General features: G+C 48.9%; 1 protein-coding gene across 4 annotated transcripts in view; it reads right to left on the bottom strand.

The window, feature by feature from the left end:
- The window catches only part of GRAMD2A (GRAM domain containing 2A), an 81,884-nt gene that overhangs the window by 21,469 nt on the left and 39,511 nt on the right, over nucleotides 1–20,904 (bottom strand). For 3 of the 4 annotated variants that reach the window (XR_012161218.1, XR_012161220.1, XR_012161219.1), the window contains exons 1-3: nucleotides 8,895–9,661; nucleotides 7,109–7,207; nucleotides 2,639–2,710 (exon numbers count right to left, since the gene is read on the bottom strand). Coding sequence is in view for 1 of the 4 variants with exons in the window: in XM_073363163.1 (XP_073219264.1) it covers nucleotides 2,639–2,710; nucleotides 7,109–7,207; nucleotides 8,895–8,998; nucleotides 9,594–9,666; nucleotides 19,893–19,950 (406 nt within the window). In the remaining 3 variants the exon portion in view is untranslated. Of the gene's footprint in view, nucleotides 1–2,638; nucleotides 2,711–7,108; nucleotides 7,208–8,894; nucleotides 9,667–19,892; nucleotides 19,951–20,904 lie in introns of those variants that run through there. The other variant, XM_073363163.1, reaches the window with a different exon arrangement.

Raw genomic sequence — 20,904 nt, 5'->3', positions numbered from 1 at the left:
AGTGTAAGAACACAAATCCTGGCAGAGCCAGTGTTCTTATGCTGAGGTTATAAATAATGCACATGCACACCATTAGAGCAAAGAAATTCCCTTGGATTCAGCCTAATTTATCAGTGACCCAGAAACTGCTGTAACTGGCGGCAGCAGAAATTCAGGCTCTCTTGTGATGCGACATGTGAATTATGTATCACGGGCCAGATTCTGCTCCCGGAGAAGACAATGGAAATAGGATCAATCCCAATGTTATGACATTAGCCGCCAAGTGGATTTTCCACAATGTGAGCTGCCACTTGACAAAGACCATCTTCACCTCCAGGTGTAAACTGAATTAGGGACGGTGAAGGCAAGGTTAGAGGATGGCTCGGACAGCTCAAGCAAATGCAGCATCCATAATGTTCATCCAGGTGGGGTTTGAACCTATCCCCCCCACCCCTGCAAAAGAAGAATAAAAAAAAATTAAAACCCAACCCCAGAAGTGAGTATGTTTTAAAGTTAAGAAAGGCAAATGGGTGCTTTATAAAATGCAGTGTATGACATGAGAGAGACACAAGGTGGGTGTACTGGACCAACTGCTGTTGGTGAGAGAGACAAGCTTTCGAGCTCTTCCTCCGGTCTACTCCAAAGGCTGCGTCTCTCAGCATGATAGCAATAAAAGGTATCACCTTGTCTGTCTAATATGCTGGGACCAACATGGCTACACCACCACTGTATAGAACCATGGGCAGTTTAACAGCACAAGTTAGGATATGTGATTTAACTCCCACTGAGAAGTCCAGTAGCAACACTGCACTACTGTGTGTGTGTGCAGGTAGGAGGCAAATTACCCGGACACATGTATTTCCTTATATTAAGCATACAAAACTTTCCATCTTCAAAGCACTTTAACAAATTCTCACTCCCGCCCCATGCATGATCCCTATTTTACAGACGGTGAACCGGGCACAGAGAAGTGCAAGCTCATGTCAGTGTTAGATCCAAGGAGGGTGGTCTTGTTGCTGAAGTGCAGGACTGACTGCCTGATGCTTTTATTCCCAGCTGCCACAGATTCCCATATGACCCCAAGTCTCTTAGGCTTGCCACACCTCAGCTTCCTCCTCCGTACGATATTGCTGACCGACCCCACAGACGTGCCGAGGCCGAGTTAAGTCACGTTTCCTGTATTCGTTTATTTGAGGGCGACAGATGGAAAAGCCTTATTGGAACATCCTGCCCACGGCTATGATCTGGCTCAGACATCATCCCACTCTCCAGCGGAATCACTTCAGTGACTGCCCAAGAATGAAACATTTGGTGAGCTCTGCACTGCGGCAGAACGCACAGCACTCAGACAGAGGTTTACGCAGCAGCCATCTATGTAGGCACTGGCTTAATAGGAGAGGGGATTTGTCTGTGTTAAGGGCAAGAACAGCTCAGCCGTTCTGCTCCCCGAACTGTGAACGAGAATCTGAACAGCAGGTTTATCCCCAATGGCCTGGACTCATTTATTATGAATGGAAACATTGAGGTACTAGCATTCCCTGCATGGGGCCTATCTAAATTAAGGTAGCTGGGGAGGGCTGGTTGATCTAACGGAAGATTCCACCTAGAGGAAACTAACCTCAGCAGCCAGGAACATGCTCTCTCACCCTAGGCCGTATCTAGGCATAGTCGGAGCCACACGAGCATTCTGGAGAACTTTGGGGAGGTTCGAGGAGCTGACTGATAGCTAGGGCATAGACCCAGCTTGATACGATCATTTGCTCCAAGGCACGGTTGCAGAAAAGGGGTGCTGCCAGCTCCCCCCCCTATTCAGGGAGGGCAGTGCCTGCCTGGCACTGGGGCCTGTGCCGTGGGACCGATGTCCTGGAAGCCTTTCCAGGTGGAGATAATCTCATGGATTTATTATGGCCCTGATTTCTGAATGCCTGTCTTTGGCAGTACTGCCATTTGCCAGCAGAGGGCAGTAGATCAGCCTCCCGCATGTCCCTCCCTTAGGGCCTGTCCCTGGGGAGTCTCTCAGCCACAGATGCTGGCCCATGATGCTCCCCAATGGGGACCATGGCATCCCCTCTGCTCCCGCTGTCCAGCATTTGAGACAGCTCCTCCAGCACTATCAACGCATCTAAGCCCTACGGCTCTGTTGGGGGCATCCGTTGGTTCCTATCATGCAGGGACAGCCCAATGCTCCTCTCTCATCGCTAATCCAGGAACCATTAGTAACAGGCATTTGAAGCTGGGTCGCACAAAGTCACAGGGGAAGATGCTCTTGCTCCCGTGCCCGTTCGAGCTGCTCCTCCATCACCGGCGGTGGTTGTCCAGATCACCCTGCCTGCATCTGCGCCACTGGGCGGGGGAGTCGCAGACCGGTGAACAAACAAAGCCATGCAACTTTGAGACATGAGGCTGCAATGTTTGATCCGTCAGGCAAACCCTCCAGAGTCCGCTCTGCAGCAGCGTCCAGGACAGCGGTTCCCAGGGGACACACAGGGAAAATGCAGAACCTTCCACCATCCCAGAGAGGGGACACGTCACACAATGCATGTGAGCAACGGAAACAGTGCTGCCACCGTCCAAGCACAGTGCTCTCAGGGCACACACCTCAGCCTCCCTCCAACCAGCTGGCAGGAGCTACTGGGTTTGTGATGAACTAGAAGGGTACCTGTAGGTGCGTGCAGACTCTCCTCAGCACATCGTACACGCTGTCTCGGGAGATCAAGGACACAAAGATGTACTGAAAACAAACAGAGAGAGAGGCAGCAGTGAGAGGCGATCCCCGTTCAACACACGACATCGGCCCGGAGACACAGGCTCCTCTCCCCGCTGGGATGCTCAGTTAGAGCCAAGAGCACACTGGAGTTCTGGTTCCGGTTTCACAGTGTGAGCATTTAAATGCTCACCACCACGCTAAGCGCTCTGTTGAGATGCACAGGGGCAGGTTACAAGGAGCTGGTGCTGCAGCCTGTCGTGTGGCACACTCAGTTTAGCGTCATGCTGATGGACATGGCAACAGCTCGTTTTGCGAACAGAAAAGCCACCCGCAATGGCATTATGGTTCCGTGCAGAACACCAGGACCAGCGACATTCCACTCCCAGAGGGGAGACAAAACTCTCCTCCCACTCCCACCAGAGGCAGTTTTGTCACCGACTTCAGTGGGAGCAATTAGGCCAACAGTGGGTACCTTGAAAAACCCACCTTTCAGGTCACTAACAAAGCAAATGTAAGGTTTAAGACCCATAGGACTTTGCTTCTATGTACTGTAGAGTGGCTTTCAGCAAGTGCTCAACTCTAATGGGTTCTAGAGAGCGTGTCTTCAACCAGCACTAAAATGCAGCCACCTCTGGGGTGGTATATTGGATTATCAGTACTAGTACTCACTAATCATAGAATTTGAACTGGAAGGGACCTCGAGAGGTCTTTTAATCCAGTCCCCTGCACTCATGGCAGGACTACGTATTATCTAGACCATCCATGACAGGTGTTTGTCTAACCTGCTCTTAAAAATCGTCAATGATGGAGATTCCACAACTTCCCTAAGCAATTTATTCCAGGGCTTAACCACCCTGACAGGGAGTTTTTCCTTGCTGTGATTTAAGCCCATTGCTTCTTGTCCTATCCTCAGAGGTTAAGAAGAACAATTTTTCTCCGTCATCTTGTAACAACCTTTTATGTGCTTGAAAACTGTTAGTGTGTCCCCCTCAGTCTTCTCTTTTCCAGACTAAACAAACCCAATTTTTTCAATCTTCTCTCATAGGTCATGTTTTCTAGACCTTTAATCATTTTTGTTTCTCTTCTCTGGACTGTCTCCAATTTATCCACATCTTTCCTGAAATGTGGTGCCCAGAACTGGACACAATAGTCCAGTTGAGGCCTGATCAGTGCAAAGTAGAAGAATTACTTCTTGTGTCTTGTTTACAACACTCCTAACACATCCCAGAGTGATGTTTGCTTTTTTTGCACCAGTGTTACACTGTTGACTCATATTTAGCTTGTGAGCCGCTATTTCTTCCAGATTCCTTTCTGCAGTACTCCTTCCTAGGCAGTCATTTCCCATTTTGTATGTGTGCAAATGATTGTTCCTTCCTAAGTGAAGTACTTTGCATTTGTCTTTATTGCACTGAATATAATGTAGGAAAGGAAATGAAGAATGACTATTTCACTTGCAACTAGGGAGGACATTAGACAGGTAAGAGCTGGGACTCCAGCCAGGACGCTGGGGCTGGTCTCTAACTCAAGGAGAAAAGTGAGATAATTAATTAGTTGGAACCACAAGTGCGGGCTTCTAATTTTCCCTGTAGGTGCTCAACCCCCACTCAGCCCCAGACCCCACCCCCCACCCCACCCCACCCCTTCTCCCAAACTCCCACTCTTGCCTCGCTTCTTCCCGTCCCTGCTCTACCCCCATCCCCGACCCCATCCACCTCTTTCCCAGGCCCTTCCTCTGCTCCGCCTCTTCCCACCCTCACTCCACCCTCGCCCTGTTCTGCCCTTTTCATTGAGCGCGCCTCATCCCCACTCCTCCCCCTCCTTCCCAGCGCCTCCTGCATGCCGCTGAACAGCTGTTCTGTGGTGTACAGGAGGCATCGGGAGGGAGGGGGAGGAGTTGATCAGCGGGGGCTGCAGGTGGGTGGGAATGGGGAGTAAGGGGGGGAGCTGGCTGCCGGTGGGTGCTATGCACCTGCTAATTTTTTTCCGTGGGTGCTCCAGCCCTGGAGCACCCACAGAGTTGGCGCCTATGGTCAGAACAGTCAGAGTTTTGGTGTTAAATTTTTCCCCAAAGGCAGAGGCTCCAGCATCGCAAGGCCCCAGCGTTGTGTGGGCCATTAGCAGTACTGCAGCCTGCATAGGAAGAGTTCCATCTACTTCACTATTTCCTACCATCAACAGCAGGACACATCGCTGGCCACCCGCTTGTATTCTGCATGGTTACCCTCCAAGTGAGGAGCCCTGTTCCTGTGAGAGAGCAGCGCACGGAAATTTACACGACCCTTTTAGAAAGCAGGGTTCTTGCGAAGTTTGCTCGACTGCACAGCAGAACAGAGCATGGATGGGGAAAAGTGTCTGGTGCGTGCACATAATCAGTGGGAAAATAAGTAAGTGACAATACCATTTTCCCCCAGAGAGCCCAGCTTAAAGTCTTTTATCTCCCACTGTTAAAGATGTCACTGCCAAGCTGGGATTTCCCAACAAGGGGCTGTTTTCCATGCTGCTTAGCTTTGCTCTCACATTTTAGTGTTAGGAGGAGGGGTGTACAGAAGGCTGGCTGTCTCCAGAAGTTCCTTCAAGCTGATGAGTTTTGCTACAGATGAAGCTAACACTCACTTCAAAGTGTCTGTTCTATTATAGATGTGTCCTCCTCTGCACTCCGCATCCCTTGCACAAACAGCGACTTGTTTGCTGATTAAGTGGGGATTTCATTTTTTGAAGCACATTAACATTCCAAACCAGGTTTTTAAGTCTCAGCCTCCCATTCTCTTCCAGCTGCCATTCCCTATGGGATACCGTGTCCAGGACAAGAGCATCTGCAGGCTATATCTGATCGGTCATTCAGAAGAGAAGTGGCTGGATTTAAGCAGAAGCATTAGAGAATTCTGCTCACAAGTTCAGATGAACTGGCTGAGCATGCGGGCAGGTCACATGCCTCTTGATGTTATTATTTCAGGATGCCGAGTTCAGAGGACTAATACACAGAGACTTGACAGTGTGAAAGGACTCACAACCAGAGGGGCTGGCACACAGCGTTCTTTTTAAATGTTCAGATTCAACCGTTCTGCAGAAGAATCCCCCTGGTTCAATGGCTCTCCACCATCCTTTCCAGACCCCCACCCCAAAATCAAATTTAAAAACATCGTAAGGTTTCAATTTTTCAATTCAAAACAATTGCTTGGTTTGAATTTTACTTCAGTTTGATTTTGAAAAGGATAAACTTGAAAGCAAAATGTTCTGTTCAACCCCCAGCATTGTTAACTGTTTCGATTCAGCCACCGGACTGAAAGGTCAATCATTTGCACAACTCTGCTCTCAAGTTGTGCTGGTTTGGGCCTTTGGAAGCCGTGGGGAAGAGCTGGCTAAAGCAGTGCTGGGGCATAGGACATGGTGCTTGTCCCTTCAGTTCAGCAGTGTTTCAAAATCCCAGCATGGGGCCACGGCTGCCAAGGGGCCAGCTGAGAGGAGACATCGTACCAAGGGCCTCATCATCTGCGCTCTTTAATATTCCATGGGATCCTTTGCAGAAGGAGCATTAGCTAGATCTGAACAAAACTCACATAACACAAGACGCTGGGGACAAACCTGGATAAGTCTCCCCGTTTCTCTTGGGTGTTGGGCTAATGGGGTTGCCTGGAAGCCAAGAGGAAGGTAACCAGGTTCAGCTGGGTTTCACTTTGTGTTCGTCACAACAACAAAACATAGTTCACGGGCAGGGGAGAGGGGGTGAACTGAAAGCAAAGATTCTCCCAGCTGTAGTGTCTGCCCTCAGGCCCTAGCCAAATTCCACTATGCGAATGACATTCTGCCTCCGCACACATCCCCTGTGGTTCCAGTCGGGGATGCGAATCTTCTCTTCATTTCCTGGCCTAAATTGTGCAGTGTTACTGTAAGCAGTTATGGTGCCAAGTATCAGAGAGGTAACTCCGTTAGTCTGTATCCACAAAAACAACAAGGAGTCCGATGGCACCTTAAAGGCTAACAGATTTATTCGGGCATAAACCTCCTCGTTGTTTTTGTAAGCAGTTAAACATCTGCCATGCTCCACCACAGAAGTGGCTGCACCAATTAAGGCCCATCCTTCATACCTTACTCACACCAATGCTCATTGCCTTTAATGGGTGTTTTCCCTTAAGTATGAAGTGCACGATTGGGCCCATGTTTGCTAAGCATTTGGGGATGGACTGGAATGAGAGAGGCTATGTACACTTGGGGTTAGAATACTAGACGAGTTGCCAGTCATCTCAGCAACGTGACACAGAGCAGCTACCCCGAGGCTGAGTGGGGCAGAGCATGCATGCTCCGTCACATCACAATGGTAGCTGTGAGATGCAGGGGAGCACCTAGGGGCCTCCTGTTGGATTAGACTCACACATGAGACCACAGCACAGCAGCTGAGTAGAAATAAGACCTCCAATCAGTTACCTTTCTGCTGGCATTGGTGGTGATAGCCAGCCCATTGGGCAGCAGCCGGGCCGTTTTGTGCTTTTTTATCAATTGAACTGAGACCACCGGGATAACCACCTGAAATGTAAAACAAACACCAGGTAAACGCACACGTACTATAGATGGGGATCCAACAGGGAGGAGCGAGCGCCACAGAAAAGCCCACGAGGGAGCTGGCAGTTCTGTGTTCCATGCAGGAACTGGAGACTATGCAGTCAGTAAGGCATGGGGTCATGCAGGGTATATTTATGCTGCAATAAAAGATCTGCAAGGGGAGCAGGGTGTCAGAGCTGAGGCTCCAGCCTGAACATCTACACTACAATTTTACGGCCCTGCAGCCCACAAGCCCGAGTCAGCTGAAACAGGCTCTGAAACTCAGTGCTGTGGGTATTTCTCCACCCCCTCAGTGTAGACTGCCAATACCCACACTGGCCAATGAGAATTAAACATAATACGAAACAGCTGCCTGTTAACGGAGCTCTGTGCACCCAGTGCACTGAATGATATGGGTGCTGTGGGAAAACAACAGTGTGTGATGGAAAACCTTAGTTCTCGCATTTCCTAACTTCTGAATGCTTGACTTTGCAACCTTAGTGATGGGTTTTTAACATAGTTCTGTGTGGAATTTCTTTAGAAATACGGTGATCCAATCTCCATTACACAGATGTCTAATTGCATCCTGTACATGATAGTAACCTGGGTAGCAATCATTGGCTGGGGACATCTTTATATTTACCGAGCAGGATCACCATACTCTGTGTATTAACCTTGGTTTGAAAAGGTTTTTAGTTTATACATTTTCAATATAATGAACACAAAAAGAGGCCAATGTCCAATACCTACAGAGCAGATCTTTGTCTAGGGACCTAGATAAGAGTCCTTGCACTCAAGGGCACAGTTAAAAATAAACCAGGATGTGGTTTCATAGCAGAATAACTTCACTGAAACATGCTCAACTTTGGGAGCTGACTAGCATTCTTTCTATCAGAGATCTGTTTAAATAGGACTATCCGCTGGTATAAATAATTCAGCGGTTCAGCACTGGTTTTAAAGGAAGTCAGTTCTTAAAAAAACAGAACATAAACCCTACACACGAAAAAGCTACCCGTCAGCTACAGCATTAATAGGAAAATGTCAAATTACAACTCAAGCAGAGAGTTGAAAGGAAGATTCAGATCTGTTTCAGAATCCTCTAGGAGCCTTTGATCTTGAGGCACTGACAGTTTGAGCCTCTACAAATAATTGCAGTGTGGAATTAAAAAAGCAACACAAATAAACAATATTTCTATTAAGACGACTCGGAGGTTACCAGATACGTAGATGGCTCCCCCAGCAGTGCATGAAAATCCCCCCCCCGCTTATGGAGGGCTGATTTTGGCCCTACAGCATTATTTAACGGCTTAGGGCTGAAGGGAAAATGCATCACTTAGGAGAACATCCGTCAAAGTAACCCTTCACTGGGCGCTAGGAGTCGCATTGCATCCTGCTAAGATAGAACCTGGGCCAGGGGGAAAGGAATGGTGCAGGGGCTCCTGTCTAAGAGCAATAAATCCTAAGAACAATAAAATCTCTCTCTGAGTCAGCGCTGCTGGCGTATGTGACAGAATGAGATAAGGGTTCATTAGGCCCACATGGGACAGAGGTCAGTGCTAGGCAGTGACGGGGAAGGGAGATCACCGCTGTATGCTGGCGCTGGTGTTTTGGGATCAGACGTCAGGCCTCTTCCCAAAGCGAAGTGTGGTGGAGAGCAACTGTGCTGTGTTACCTTGATGTCCTTCCCGAAGAGTTTTGCATAGAAGCAGAGCCAGTTGGGGGAGATGTAGAGCCGCCCCTGGATGAGGATGTCTCTCTGGAGCGCACAGGAGCAGACTGTAAAACACACACACACACACACACACACACACAGAGGTAGCATGGGGAGGGGAGAGGAACCCACAGACCTCGGATCCAGCCCCACAGCAAAACCCACAGAGCCCTGTGCTGATGCCGTGCCTGGGGACTCCAGCACGTTGCCAGTCACCTGCCCTGAGATGCTGCTAGTTACAGTGGCCTGGGCATCCAGACAGAGATTTTCTCTTTCCAGGGACATCTGATGTTCATAAAAGTAAGGAACCAATCCCACTGTGCTAAGCACTGTCCCTCACAATTAAAGTGCGTGGCACGAGGTTGACAAACTCCCAACAGAGCCTAGGTTACGACGATCAAACTCCTTGGCTCCTGACCTCCAGCCGGGACTCAAAGACTGTGGTCTCCAGCATGCAAAAGCTTGTGTGTTAATCCACTATAGTATATGGGAACCCCGTTGGGTTCTGCATTTGTCGCCTTCCTCAGCCTCTGGTCTCAGCCGCTGTCTGGTCATTGGTGGAACGGGGAGGGCCGCTGGTCTGACACCAGTGCAGCACCGAGGTTCTGTACAGAGGCCTGGGTGTCTCTTTACTCCCTCAAGACTGTCTCCACCACTCACCTTTCAAGACACTCTCCTCTGTGGGGATGTCCTTGAACAGCTTGTGGTACTGCGAGTTGTATTTATTTGGTGTCTAGAAATTAAAAAGACAGTCAGGTGGTCAGAAAAGCTACCTGGTGACCTGACAGATACACAGACATCAAGAAACATCCTGTAAACAGAGATTCAGCTTCCCTGTCTACCCCTGAATGGGACCCACCCAGATCCTCCTGCTCCAGAAGCCTGGGGCCCTGCCACTAGAGCTAAAGAAGAATTGCGGTGAGAGGTACAGGGTCTATGACACAGTGGGGCAGTTCCAATTTCAGCCAGTAGAGAGCAATGGTGCACACTTACACTAGCAAGTTCCCCATAATATTTAGTTCATCTAGAAGAGGACTGTCTGAACATTCGTGTGTTGAAACAATTTAGACACCAAGCCAACCAGGAAGCAAATGTTTGGCCCAACACTTTATCTTCCTCCATTATTAATGAATAGTATTTATTATTTATATTTCCATAGTGCGTAGGAGACACAGACCAGAACCCCATCGTGCTGGGCGCTGTGCAAACACAGAACAAAAAGACGGGCCCTGCCTTAAAGAACTGACAGTTGTAAGCTTGGTCTACACTGCAAGCTTATGTTGTTATAGCTACATTGTAAATTCCTCAGGGCAGAGCAATCTAAGCAGTGTCTTCACTAAGCGCTACAGTGGCTATGTGTAGACAAGCCCATACTAGAGATGAGAGCTGGCTACAGAGACACGGGGAAGTACAAGGATGCAGTGAGACAATATTGGTCAACGTGATGGGCAATTAATCAAGAAAATTAAACTCTTCAGGACATACACTGAGCAATATATTTTTGGTGGCTTTTTAAGCACTATGTGACAATTGAAGCAGAATTGAAGAGCAGCAGCAAAGGTGGAAAGGTGCTGGCCATGTCTCTGGATCACACAGCTGGGCCCATTAGCACCCTGGCACCATATTTATGCAATTCCAAAGTTTAAAATGGAACTATGTGCAAGTAGCTCACTGCTCTCTTAGTGAATCTGGTGCAGAGAAAACCTCCTGAGGCTGTACAACAAAAAAGATTTTACTCCTTAGATTAAATCCCTTGAAGACCTGAGAAGCAGGCTCTCAGTTTTGTCTGGGCTGCATCTTACCCATGTGCCAATGTCTGTCAACCGAGCAGATTGCTCCCCTGCACTGACAGGGTCAAACCTGACAGAAATACAGAGCTGGGTGCAGCAAGATACCGGGACACAATAACCCACACACAAGAGGAGTGACATCAGGACACTACTTAGACAGTCAATTCCGCAGGGCAGGGGCTGTCTTTTGTGTTGGGTTTGTACTGAGCCAAGCACAACAGGGCCATAGTCTATGACTGGGATCCCTAGGCACCACCACAACATACAGAAACTGGGAAACCACGTGGTAACCCATGGGAACTCCCTCAAAGCAGATGAGCCATTTGCACAATGCCACCCTCTAGGATTTATTAAGAAGAAATAAACTGAGCCACTCACAAGCAACTCCACCTGCCTGGCTAGGGTCTATAGTTGGCCAATGCCACTTCCTGGTCAATGGGCTCAAAGGCAGCAGAGAGAACCAAGAATCTGCAGAAATACCTGCCCTTCATCCACTGCTAGGAGAACACACCCACCACCACCATCCCATACCGGGCCCTGGCCTACAGCCACACGGACTGGCAGCAGTAGTGGAAGGAATCCAGCTTTTGTAGGAGCCGCTGCAACCTGCCAGAATGATCTACCCCTGAACATTAGACATGAGACGTGGCAAGACCCAGACGCACTGTTTGCATCAAGATATGGTGTCTTCAGCAAGGGTCCAAGCAAGGGTTAAAGTGACAGGATGAGGGGAGCTCCCCCTTCTTTCCCTGGATTGGTGAACAGAATTGCTCCCCCATGGGCTCTTTGGCAATGTAATGAAACAGCTCCCCCTCACTTCCTGTTTCATTCCACACTGGGACTGATATTCGCTTGTCAAGGCGCAGGGAGAGTGCTGAAGGAATTGGCGGCTGTGATTGCAGAGCCACTGGCCATTATCTTTGAAAACTCGTGGCGAACCGGGGAAGTCCCGGATGACTGGAAAAAGGCTAATGTAGTGCCAATCTTTAAAAAAGGGAAGAAGGAAGATCCTGGGAACTACAGGCCAGTCAGCCTCACCTCAGTCCCTGGAAAAATCATGGAGCAGGTCCTCAAAGAATCAATCCTGAAGCACTTGCATGAGAGGAAAGTGATCAGGAACAGCCAGCATGGATTCACCAAGGGAAGGTCATGCCTGACTAATCTAATCGCCTTTTATGATGAGATTACTGGTTCTGTGGATGAAGGGAAAGCAGTGGATGTATTGTTTCTTGACTTTAGCAAAGCTTTTGACACGGTCTCCCATAGTATTCTTGTCAGCAAGTTAAAGAAGTATGGGCTGGATGAATGCACTATAAGGTGGGTAGAAAGCTGGCTAGATTGTCGGGCTCAACGGGTAGTGATCAATGGCTCCATGTCTAGTTGGCAGCCGGTATCAAGTGGAGTGCCCCAAGGGTCGGTCCTGGGGCTGGTTTTATTCAATATCTTCATAAATGATCTGGAGGATGGTGTGGATTGCACTCTCAGCAAATTTGCGGATGATACTAAACTGGGAGGAGTGGTAGATACGCTGGAGGGGAGGGATAGGATACAGAAGGACCTAGACCAATTGGAAGATTGGGCCAAAAGGAATCTGATGAGGTTCAATAAGGATAAGTGCAGGGTCCTGCACTTAGGACGGAAGAACCCAATGCACAGCTACAGACTAGGGACCGAATGGCTAGGCAGCAGTTCTGCGGAAAAGGACCTAGGGGTGACAGTGGACGAGAAGCTGGATATGAGTCAGCAGTGTGCCCTTGTTGCCAAGAAGGCCAATGGCATTTTGGGATGTATAAGTAGGGGCATAGCGAGCAGATCGAGGGACGTGATCGTCCCCCTCTACTCGACATTGGTGAGGCCTCATCTGGAGTACTGTGTCCAGTTTTGGGCCCCACACTTCAAGAAGGATGTGGATAAATTGGAGAGAGTCCAGCGAAGGGCAACAAAAATGATTAGGGGACTGGAACACATGAGTTATGAGGAGAGGCTGAGGGAGCTGGGATTGTTTAGCCTGCAGAAGAGAAGAATGAGGGGGGATTTGATAGCTGCTTTCAACTACCTGAAAGGGGGTTCCAAAGAGGATGGCTCTAGACTGTTCTCAATGGTAGCAGATGACAGAACGAGGAGTAATGGTCTCAAGTTGCAGTGGGGGAGGTTTAGATTGGATATTAGGAAAAACTTTTTCACTAAGAGGGTGGTGAAACACTGGAATGCGTTACCTAGGGAGGTGGTAGAATCTCCTTCCTTAGAGGTTTTTAAGGTCAGGCTTGACAAAGCCCTGGCTGGGATGATTTAACTGGGAATTGGTCCTGCTTCGAGCAGGGGGTTGGACTAGATGACCTTCTGGGGTCCCTTCCAACCCCGATATTCTATGATTCTATGATTCTATGATATTCACTTGTCAAGGCGCAGGGGGAACCCTGCCCTCCCTCAGGCAGCCATGGGCCATCTCCTCCACCAACAGCCCTTGCTAATCTGCACTCAGCCAACGAATGCCTGGATCGAAGCGGCAGGCTGTAGCACCAGCTGGAATTCCAGCAGAGAAGACGCCCTCTGACAGAGCCTGCCACCACGGAGACAGGTAGAGGAGTCTGAACCAGAGCCACCCGACCTGGGAACCACTCACAAGGAGCCCTTGCAAGGAGCTCTACATGCCCTGGGTTTGGCATACGACCACAGCAACCTTAACCCCAGGCACCAGACACAAGGTAAGCTGGCCCTTTCAGAGAGCTGGGGCTCAGCATCGCCTGTGCCAAGGTTAGCTCACCTCTCCAGGTGAAGGAAATGACACCAGGACAGGAGCATGTGACTAGACATCAGGCCTGCTGGAGAATATGAGGTCAGCCTGAGTTCACTCAGAGAGGTGCTGCTGGGACAAGGGCTGGCGACAACTCTCCACAGCTTCCAGACAGGCAGCCTGTGAGAGACACCTGTTAGGAGCAGGAAGCTCCAGCTAGAGGGCAGAGAACCTGGAGAGGGGGCTATCAGCAACTGGAAAGACTTTTGAGCTAGAGGGAGGACTACATGGCTGCTGAAGGGCTTGCTGGGCCTGGGGAAGGGGGTTCTGCCTGGTATTCTTTAGTAATTAACCACATCCAGAAGGGGAGCAGTATTTTGATGTGGTGGCTGGTTTAAAGTGTGATTGGAAGGTAAACTGAGGCAGCACCAGGGCCCTAAGTCAGACTAAGCAAGTCCTGGCTACACATCCCCAGTGTAGAACTACTTGTAATTAAGGATAGATTCTGTCTGTTTTTTCCCCCACAAAAGGCATGGTAGGTCCATCACAGAAACAGGAAAACCACAGTCCCTGCCCCAGAGAGCTACCATGCCAAGCAAACTGCTTGCTTATTACTGTCATCTTATTATTTTCCTGTATGGTTCCACCTCAACGGGTGGGAGGTTCCAACGGCATGCCTTCCCTGCCCCTTGCCTGTAACCCTTCTAGACACCGATGCATACTCTGAATGCTCTTCAGCTTATTTTTATAAATATTTCTGTCTCCACAAGCCAGCCCAGCTGCATCAGGTCTGCAGAGGTCACATTGCTCAGGGGTCTAGGATCATGTAATGAAAACCTCCCGCAATCAAGGCCCTTCTTCTGCTGTTTGTATTTTGTTTAAAATTTCCAAGGAATGTATCTGTGTTTATTGCAAACATTTGAAAAAATGGTGAAAATTGGTGCCAAAAATTAAGTTCCTAGATTTCTGGGCAAATATCAGGGTTAATACTTGGGATGAGAGGACAAAATAAAAAGCAACCGCGCGTGAGAAGTGGGCCCAGAAATGAGAGAGGTGGAAGGAGCAAAGGCACCAGCTCCTTGTGCTGCCTCCTCCATCTCTTCCGCTCCCGGGCCTACTCTAGAGGGAGAGATGGCAGCTAGGTTCCCTGTCCCGGCCAGGTCAATGAGCGCAAGCTCTCCTTCCAGAGCCGGGAGCCACGTCCAGGCAGTTCTGGCACTTTTCTGTAAGGACGCAAGCACAGATGTACAGGTCCGTGCGGGTGTATCTTTCATTACATTTTGACAGGTTTCAGAGTAACAGCCGTGTTAGTCTGTATTCGCAAAAAGAAAAGGAGTACTAGTGGCACCTTAGAGACTAACCAATTTATTTGAGCATAAGCTTTCGTGAGCTACAGCTCACTTCAGCTCACGAAAGCTCATGCTCAAATAAACTGGTTAGTCTCTAAGGTGCCACAAGTACTCCTTTTCTTTTTTCATTACATTGCCTTACTCTAGCAGACAGCCTCGCATTTACACTCAGTCTAATTTATTGTTTACATAAAACACCTCTACCTTAAGTAACACACTGGATTTTATTAATATAATCAGTATTTCCATGGACTTGAGTGGTCCAGAGAACAAAAAAACCGGGAAAAAGTCAAACAGTAGCTAGAATTTCAATAAAAAAGAAAACCGAGCGCAGATGCACATGGGAACAGAGGCAAAGCTCTCTCAGCAAACTGCTGAATTCCATTCACTCGTTCTCAGCTGCTGTTGAGATAGTTGTTGGGACTGTTCTATAGTTACTGGAAAGCAGAAGCAGCAAGAAAACCTGTGTGCTTACCAAGGGCTGAGCAAACCCAGGTACGCCGTCACGCTCAGCCAAACACAGAGCGGCATTTGAGTGGGAAAGCCCATTCAAACCAGGACACGTCCTGAGGGAGGCCAAAGGAGTTAATTTTTAACAAGACCAGATTTATTTCAGAATGAGGAATCACCCGTAATTCCTCTTTCTAAAGAGGGATTAAAGTGCAGTGGCACCAGGGAGGGTCACTCTTCAGGCAGGCTCCACCCCGGCAGACAGGTGGGTCCCCATAGAGTCAGCTGGTGCAATGCCGCCGACTTCAACCACCTGAGACCTGCCCACACCAGCGCTGAACTTAGCCTGGAGGAGAGGCCCCTCCTTCCATCAGATGAGGGGCTTCCTTTCTCTTCTCTCTTCCTTGTCATGTCCTGGGACATGCCTTCCACCACAGGACTCCTTCCCTCTGCCTGCCCTGTCCAGCATTCATCTGCCTTTACAAAAGCGAACAAGAAAAGCCACAGCAGTAACTCATGGCCAAGCCTGAAGTGCCATTGAGCACCCAATGTGGACACGACACACACAAACACTCCCATCTTCCTGAAGAAAGCTCCTTTTCACATACAGTCCCAGAGGTCAATCACTGCGGCATGTAAGACAACCTGCCGGAAGGAGGCATCACCTGTCCCTCACGTGGTCTTGTGAGCATTCAGCTGCGCACTACCTCTGACAAATAAGGATGCCCAGATCACAGACCATGCTGTACCTGATCTAGATGAGAAAGTGGAGAGCAATTATTTGATTCATACTGTGTTAAAATGGCAATACAGGCTCACCTCAACCAGAAAAGCTTTTGGCCAGAGAATTCAGAGAATAAACACCACCGGTGGTTATGAAGCTTGAACAATATGGAAAAAAGTCCTAAAATGACACTTCAGTATAAGACTGAACGAAAAGGGGAGAGAAAATGGTGCGATTAAGGGCTGTGCGTGCCATGCTCCCTGCTCTGTTGGCACAAGGCTGAGATGTGCAGTTTATTAACAAACACATTTGGAATCAGTCAGCCAACGTTGGTAACACATTTACTGAGCAATGTGGCACTCCAAGGACCTCACTTGTCATGTATTATTTAGCAGCACTAAGGAATAGCTGTCAACAAACACTATTCCAACACCAGCAGTTACAAGGCATGTTCCCACATCAATGGAAAGACAGCAGCATTAACCTGCACACGTATGGCCCAACATTCATCTGCCTTCTCCATAAGAAAGGTAGCTGCCCTGCAGCAGACAAAAGGCAGCTCTCAGCCAGAGGATCACTACTGTCAGGCCACACTGCCAGATATCCAGGGTGATGAGGAAAGCGCCATCAAGGAGTTAACATACTACAACATTCCAATGCTACTTTAAGGCACAGTTACATCAGCACTGTCTGCATTTCAGCAGCCTCACTAATGAACGCTAACCATTCTTCACAACGCCCAAGTCTGCTATTAGATAGAGCCTATATAGTGCTGAGCGTGTGTGCCAGGAGAGTTCCCAGCTCAGCCTCTGGCTGCCTCTAAATGTAGTTATCACAAGGTTCCTTCTGCCATGTGGTCTGGCAACATCTCATGCCATGAAGATTCTGACTTGCAGTACGCTTGCCATGAGCTTCCTTCGACTGGGACTGAGGCAAACTGCTAACTAGGGGATCTCTATTTTGGACTAGAGAGGCCACAATGCATCGCTGGAGGGGACCTGACCCATTTCTGGCTACAACTCCTGTTCAAAAGCTCTGCTTATATAAAGAATCCTTTACCTTTAGAGATGCTGGAGAAAGCTTACATCCCATAGAACCTTGGCTTCACGAATCTCCTACCACATTACACTCTTAAGAACGACTCAGTACTATTAACTGCTGACACCTTTCCCTCCACCTTCCTTCTTATCCCTTTACTTCTCCTCTCCAATCTACAGGAGAGGCGAACTGCAGAGATCACCCTCACATGCTTTCGTTACCTGCAGTGACTTAACACCCCTGCTTGTTCTCTCACAACTCCACATGCAAGCCTGTTAGCTAACTCAGCTATTCGTATCACAGCATTGTATCAGCTGGTATCTCTCCTCTATCAAGCAACATCTTGGTGTCAGTTACATTCACTATACATTGTGGGTTCAGACTAATGAGCAGCTTTTTTAAACTATTCCCTTTAGTATTGAGGAGGATAAGTTCAGCAATGAGGTCAGCAAGTTATGAGGGATAGGTGGGGAGCCACGAGGCCCATGGTGTTTGACCCCACAGTGCTGTGGGGTGAGCTAGAGCAGGAACCTAGGTTAGCTTGATCCAACAACTCTGCCTTGGAAGACGTGGCTCAAAGTTTATCCACACACTGTGCCAGCGACACACCATCATGTATGTTTTCTAATGGGACAGACTAGACTGTTCACAGAGGCGGGATATAACCTACCAAGCAGCCGTCTGAGATGGACTCTCGCCAGGTCTCATTGCCCTTTGAGCCAATACAATTATCTCAGATTTAGTGCAATTTTATCACCACTTTATTTAATCAACGGATACTATACCGGCTTAAAACGGAGCACTGGGGAGAGAGGAGTTAACACTTACAATGTGTCTACGTTGCAGTAAAAGACCAGCGGCATGGCTGGCTCGGGTCAACTGACTGTGGCTTGTGTGGCTCCAGCCATTGGGCTAAAAATCACAGTGGAGACGTTCAGCCTTGGGCTGGAGTCTGGGCTCTAAAGCCCCTCAAGCGGGGGAGGGTCTCAGAGCCCAGGCTCCAGCCCACGCTCAAACGTTTACACTGCTCTTTTTAGCAGCTGACCTGGGCTCAGAGTTGGTGCAGTGGGTTTTTTATTGCAGTGTAGACATACACCCAGCCATTTACCCACCACAGACCGGGCCTGGAAGAAGATTAAAAGACATAAGGAGGAGCTGTGACCGACACACTGCCTTAAAACACTTCCTGCTCCCACTGGGATTTCCCTACATATGAGTGTATTGCTTCCTCTTCTTGAGTATGCAGAAATAACCTGCTTTGAGTGGCTAAAATGTGGCTGAGGAGAGGCCAAAGGTGAACCACCTGTGGTCTCCGAGGCAATATATACAATGCCTCAATGATATCAAAGCATCATGGTCTCTTACGAACGTCCACCTTGCTCAACAGGAGTTCCAAGTGCTGTCCAAATGCTGTGGATGTAAATAACTCACGTTCTGGAGCTATGCTTTATGGAGCGGATTCCCCACCTTGAGCCACGGTTCAGGTATAGGGCCATTTGTGCGCATGGAGATGAAGTGCTACTGCAGGTCTTTAGACTCATTAAGCTACAGCAGAGTAGCTCAGGGCATTGGTAGGGATTTGTTTCCCCGTCCTACACAGGCAACAGAATTTCTCAAATGGCTCTGTATGTACACGTACACCCCCCCCCATACAGGGTAAACTTATAAATCACAAACTAAATATACTGTGACTCCATGCTAACAAGTGAGCATCATGTCAAAAAGCAGACATCACTGAGAAAGGCAGACAGCTGTATGCGAGCAGGAGACCCGCTAATTACAGGGCAGGGGCTACACACAGACCCTCTGTCCAGAGGCTTTTCCCCTCAGGAGCCAGTCACACTGCTGTTTTGATAGGGGTTAGACCCCTGTGTTACAGTGTGACACATATTCCATAGCTAAGAGATGGACAGCCAAGTGATGATGCTTTCCATAGTATATTCTCATTCAGGCAGAAATGCGTCTCTGACTTTCCAGCTCTCGTGCTCTGTAACACTGCCAATGTTAGACTGTGCTGCAATGAAACTGAACTGGGTGTCCAGCCGACTGGAGGCAGCTCCCGCACTCTTGGAGAGAGGTCACGTTACTGACAGGGGCTGCAGAGGAAGGTCCACCAGCTCCAGGCCCAGAGATGGCTGTGGTCTCTCGGAAGTGGGCTATGGTGCACTGGGCTATCACGGGCACAACGAGGGCTCTGTGATAGACAAGGCTGCCAGTGCACACAGACTAGCTCACAGTCTTATCGTCAGACAGTATTCTGCATGCCCTAGCGGAGCAGCCACTTGAATGACTTTTAGGCCTCTAATCCTCATTCTCTCTTCTCCCCATGTGCAGAAATTGGTAGTGGCAGGAAAAGGGACTGGCAGTGTAAATACATAGCCTCCTGGATTTGTAAAGGCGGAAGATACAAGCAGGCATGGGGGAGAAGAAGAGCACATACACCTGATCCTGCTCATGCCAAGGGAAAGGACGCGGCAGGTGCAGCAAAAGAAGTTGTGGAAGGATGAGAGTCCCAACTGGGGCTGAGACCATGGAATCCAGGAAGTGCAGCAGATGGCAGGGTTGGGCCTCAGGGGAGCAGCAAAACCTCTAAAGACAGCATCCCCATGCGTAGCAGGATTGGCCCTAGACCCTGCTCCCTGTATGGCACTCACAGGGCAGGAGTTCCTGTTCAGCGGTCAACACCCAGCTATAGGCACTGCAGAGCCTCTTGGTCAGTCACACAAAGGTGCCTTTGCCCAACACTGACCCAGACTGGCAACAAGACAGTAAACACTTATCTTCACATGGCCACCCATCGCATGGCAGCCATCACCTGGGAGGCTGAAGTAATGGTTCAAATGCACCACGGGCAGTGTTTCGCCCCCGACTCACCGCTTCTCTGAGACATTTCTTTATTTCTTCATCCTTCAGAGCTTCATTCAGATGCAAACTGCAAGAGAGAGAGAGAGAGAGAGAGAGAGAGATCCTAGTTAAGTGAAAAGCCATCCATTGGACACCCCCACTCCTCTCCCCAGAGCAGATACAACAGAGGTATACAACATAATGAATGGTGCTGAGAACTCAGCCTGGGGCAGTTAATAAGAGAGCCCTTGAAATTAAAAGTGAGGAAATACCCGTGCGATAGGAGCTTCCTACCCCCCCCCCGCCCCAGGCCCCTGGTCCCTTGTGCACACAGTATAATTAACCTGTGAAACTAGCTGCTGCAGGAGACAAACAAGTAGCTCAGGGGAATAGAATTGGACATATATATGAGTCATCTGCAGTGACGCTAGCCAGGGTAAAAGATATAATGGGTGTAAATTCTTGCATTTCAGGATATAAGCTGAACGCTAGCTGGAGTCAGGTAGGAATCTTCCTCTCATGGTTAAGTAGTGGACAATTTAAGGTGTTATGCCAGGTAGCAGGTATGAACCATCCAGCACTGGCCACCGCCAGACAGGACACTGGAGTAGATGGACCCTCTGTGCGATGGGATACAAATCTTTATATTCACCCCACTTCGGGGACTGAAAACTACGAGTGGCCTTGGGACCCTACTCTAGATCACAGCAAGGGACCCAGCAACAGGTCAAGCGAATTACTTGGTATGTTTAGCATCCAACCCTTAACTGCTAATGTGGGATTCTCCTGTGAAAGGCTGGCAAGAGCTTCCTACCTGCTGGGTTTCATTTCACATGCCAGGGCCAGCTACGGTTGTTGATAGAACTTGGCACACAAGGAGAAGGGCAAATGTTTGGCAGGAAACGCCAGGCCCGGCCTAGTTTAATAGGATTTCTCAGCCCTTCACTGATCTCCCACAGAGCACACTGGAGTCATGCAAAAAGTGTATTTAGAAGGCCCTACTCCAGTTATGAATGTCAGGAGAAAGCTCCTTCACTGACCC

Source organism: Lepidochelys kempii, chromosome 10 (assembly GCF_965140265.1).
Source record: "Lepidochelys kempii isolate rLepKem1 chromosome 10, rLepKem1.hap2, whole genome shotgun sequence".
Taxonomy (NCBI): domain Eukaryota; kingdom Metazoa; phylum Chordata; order Testudines; family Cheloniidae; genus Lepidochelys; species Lepidochelys kempii.
Note: the sequence above shows the minus strand (reverse complement) of the source record. Positions and strands in the feature narration are given on the sequence as shown.